The sequence below is a fragment of the Crassostrea angulata genome, chromosome 3, assembly GCF_025612915.1.
Source record: "Crassostrea angulata isolate pt1a10 chromosome 3, ASM2561291v2, whole genome shotgun sequence".
Lineage (NCBI taxonomy): Eukaryota > Metazoa > Mollusca > Bivalvia > Ostreida > Ostreidae > Magallana > Magallana angulata.
In genome coordinates, this window is record NC_069113.1 from 23,600,639 (window position 1) to 23,605,112 (window position 4,474).

A 4,474-nucleotide genomic window follows, 5' to 3' on the forward strand; every position below is an offset into this window, starting at 1 on the left:
CCCAGAAATTTGTAAAGTTATTAAATTAAATTTAAAAAAAACTTACGAGAAATAAACACACGCACATACAATTTAACATAATAACATTTTCGATATATGGGGGAAATGAAGAGTATTGCAAAGACATCGAGTTAAAAAAATATCTGTTTAAGGCGATGACCAGTGAAAGGGGGGGGGGGGGTAAAGGGTAAGGCTAACACCCTTCACTAAAAATTCCATGCTTATCACTTTTTATGGATATAGAGGAGTTACGAAGGTTACATCCCTCTTTGCATTTGCAGAGAGAGAGAGAGAGAGAGAGAGAGAGAGAGAGAGAGAGAGAGAGAGAGAGAGAGGGGGGGCTGGATGGTGATGGCCATTTTAAGGGTTCTTTTTACTTTATAATGATTGATAAAATCTTATTTTAAATTAAATGGAAGATCTGATGGGTAAATTGTTGCGAAAATCGAAAAAAAAAGGATTGAAATTTTACTGCGTTCTCACATGGACAGATATTGATGTACATACGACTTAATTGTTGTTTATGAATGTGGTTACAATTGCGGTTTTTTTCTAAATTCGTTCAAGGCAGCTAAAAACCACCATATCCAAATCGACCATATCTCATATCGAAAACAATCGGTGAACAGATGAAATATTGCAATGATATGTTAGATATCTAGGAATATATTAATCATGATTGACATAAAACGTTAATTAAATAGTCGACTTCTCTCCTAGTCACTAGACTGATTAGCTTTTTTTTATATTAACAGCGAAAAATGAGAAAACTCCTATGAGAATTCAACAATGTGTATATATGTAGGAAAAATCTATAAAATCTATAAAAAAAATTATGAAGAAGAATTATTGTGTTTTGATCATTTAGTATATCATGTATATATACCTGATATCTTTGTCTTTTGCCTCCATTAATTGGACCAATGCATTTTCCTATGGACATTTTGTACTTCACTGTTGAAAGCACTCTGTATTACTGTACATGTATAATATATAGATGTACATACAGTATATTTATTATATGAGTGGATATTCTAACTTTGCATATGTACGTACATGAACATGTATTTCTATAGCTTCCTCCACTATATTGAAGAAAACACCAACAGTCTCCAATCATTAAAACATGACTTCTTTCTTAATTAATTCCTTTCGTTAATCTATCACCGGTGCTTTCATCTTCTAAATTAGAAAGGAATTAATTATTTCAGCAAATTTAAGTAAGCTTGTATGTAGTTCCATTTTTTCCCCCATTTCATACTGATTGATTAACAGGTGTATTGATTCAGAAGACATCTTCTATCATATCCCTTCTCCTTGTAAAAGTGATAGTTTCGTTGTTTTCATTAAAATTCAATTCTTAATTTTTGAAATCCGCATTTTTGATTTAGAATATGAGTGTTATAATATCATTTTTAAATCAGTTTCATTTGAGAGTATCGTAAACACGTCAAAAAAGGGGAAATTATTTAGCTTGTTAAAGCGCTTTAGAGCTCTATTCGTATATGTTTAATATCAATCATCTAAAAACTTAAAGCCCACTGTTCTAAAATGAAGTTTTTCCAAACAAATTACAAAAAAATGCAGTGAAGTATTCTCACACTGCTGTCGATTCTAATGAGATATGCATTATCTAAAATCACTACCACCAACCAAAAGTTCATGCATGAACAATAGTAAACAACAATTGTATGAATTACAGTGAAATTAAACTGAAAATGAACTGAAAATGAATTGTAAATACATCAACATGTCACATATTTCAAACAGCTGTCCCTTTGCTTCTTATTTTTTTCTGCAAACCCATATTAATTGATTTACCCCCCCCCCCCTTTCACCCTCCCACCACGTGTTTTTACTGTAGTACATGTATGATTTTCAATACTTACACGTTTACAAATTGACATTAAAATAGTCGGGTTCGGACACAAGCTAATTACAACGGGTTTGACATTCATGAAAAGAGATGGCGAGCGGCGGGAGCGAAGTCGACGTCGAGAATCAAAATTTAGCTGCAGTTTGTTCCATTTGCTTGAGAAATTTCAGTACACCACGGTATTTACCATGTTCCCACACCTTTTGCCACGACTGTTTATCGGAGCACATAAAGTTGTCATGCGATGAAAACGATTCACCATTAGGATTTCTTTGTCCATTATGTCGTGTGTTTATCCCAGAACCGAGCGGGTTTGGCGAATGCCCGCCAAATGCATGGGTTGAACTTTTTCCAGAAAACAAGTTTATGTCAAACGTTGTATTAAAGTACGGTGATTTAACCGGTGTCTTATGTGGCCCCTGTAACGTAGACAACGTGGAAACGGAGGGAAGTTACTGGTGTCGAGATTGTACCGAGGCTTTGTGCAAGGACTGTTTCAAATTCCACAAGAGATTCCAGGCATTGCGAGGCCATGAAATCACCACTCTTCGGGATGCATCGGCAACTTTACCTCCATCTCATATTGATATGGATATGTGCAGAAAACATGGTAACAGAAAAATGGAGGTATTTTGCGAGAACCACCAAACTCTTTGTTGCATTCTCTGTTTAAGTTTTCAACATCGAGCTTGTAAAACTGTCAATCTGATTGAAAAGATCTCTAAGAAGTGTAAAAAGGAAAATTCACACCCCCTAGAAGCTGAAATTGCAAAACTATGCAAGAGACTAGATGAAACTATTATGGCTGAAAAATCCAACATTGCGAACATCGAGGAACTGACAGAGAGGTATGAAGGAGACATAAGGAAAGCTAAAGCGGACATGGTCACTTTGTTAGATAAGCTTGAAGAAAAACATTTAAATGAACTGACTAAGCTGTCTAAACAGGCTAAAGAAAAACTGGAGAAGTCTATCAAGTCTTTCGAAAATCGTGTATCATACCTGAAGCATTGGAAGAATCTTTTGCAACAAAGAAAAGAGGGACAACATACCCAAACAGAATTTGCTTTAGTCTTTTTGAAACTGAAAGAAATTCTTGTGGACATGAGAAGAATGAAAATAACCAAAACGAGCTTTTTGCTGCAAGGAGACATGTGCAAATTATTTAAAAAGATGACAACTTTAAATGCCTATTTTGATGTCAATCTGACAGAGGATACAACTGAAATAATGGCCGATATCAATCTTAAAAAGGCCAAGTTAAAACTATTTAAAAAGATTACTATTCCACGCAGTGATACTGCCACTGGAATTTTTCTGACGGAGGAACTGATGCTTTTTGCAGACAGGAAACAGCAAAGGTGTATTGTATGTGATGAAGATGGGTCAATTATACAAGAGGTCAAACTTCCGGGCACTCCGTGGCAAATGTGCATGGATTCCACAGGGAAAATCCTTGTGACAATTCCACGAAAAAAGACAATTCAAGTCCTGCACTTCGAGAATTTGACTTTAACTCAGGGAGAGGAGATAAAGCTTAGAAACCGGTGTAGAGGAATAGCTGCATACGACGACACCATCAGTGTTGCCACAAGACAGTCTTTGGTGTATTACAACACAAGCTTTGATTTTCTGACAGACAACCCACTGGATTTATCATATAACACAGATGAAGTTGCTGTTGACAAGAATGGTAATGTAATATTTTGCAGTAATCCAGTGAACCATGGGCATTCAACAGTCACAAAGCTAGATCAGGATGAAGAATTGGTGTTCACTCATTCATCGCAAAACTCGAGCTATTTTAACAGTGTGTCTGTCGATCAAGGGGGAAATGTCTATGTGGTGGACAGTGGCAATGAAAGCATTGTTTTCCTCTCTGAGAAAGGAACAGTGATTAGAACTCTGGAAGAATTGAAGGACCCGGTGTGGGTGACCTGCCTCAGAGATGGATTTAAATTCTGTGTTGGTGAGGCAGGCGGAAATGTGAAATTTTATGAATTTATCGGAAGTGTTTAAATCCTGAATATCTTCTATTGAAGATATATGCAGTTTCAGTTCTCGAGTTAATCGAGCATTCTGTGAGTGTTCATAAAAATTGACATTTTGATTGCATTGTTATGTCCCTATATTTGTTCAAATTAAAATTTGATAAAAATTTAAACGATGTTATATTGATGTACCTGAAAAGTCTGAAATATGTTCAGATCTGATCGAGAGTAGTAATTTCAGACACCCCCCCCCCCTGTTAAATTCATGGAATTAAATTCAGTACTATATGTGTATTACCAAAAATTCAGTCATTTATAATAAAATTAACATTTAATGTGTGCGTGAAAAATGAGATATGAAATCAAAATAAACGTTCAGCCAAATTTTTTTTTACCGTACTTTAAATTAATGGATATTTTCTTTTTTCAAATAATAGTTTATTATTAACTTTATAACTTAAAAAATCATGTCTTAAATTTAAGGAAGATCTGCTGGTTAATTTTGTTGACCACCCAGCCTACTTAATGATTTAACCTTGCTTGCCCAATTTCATATCTGCTAATTAATTTCCAGTTAAAATTTCACATTTGGGGATGTAAAGCCAAA

The 4,474-nt window shown here is 35.0% G+C and overlaps 1 protein-coding gene across 1 annotated transcript; it reads left to right on the forward strand.

The window, feature by feature from the left end:
• Positions 1-1,961: 1,961 nt before the first annotated feature.
• On the forward strand, positions 1,962-4,040 carry LOC128176728 (E3 ubiquitin-protein ligase Midline-1-like). Its single transcript, XM_052843240.1, has one exon. It carries the CDS (start codon positions 1,967-1,969, stop codon positions 3,893-3,895), a length of 1,929 nt encoding a protein of 642 aa, XP_052699200.1. The 5' UTR covers positions 1,962-1,966; the 3' UTR covers positions 3,896-4,040.
• Positions 4,041-4,474: the final 434 nt, after the last annotated feature.

Bases quoted from the DNA above. Each gene is read 5' to 3' on its own strand.
- LOC128176728 (XM_052843240.1), top strand. From the start codon at position 1,967: ATGGCGAGCGGCGGGAGCGAAGTCGACGTCGAGAATCAAAATTTAGCT.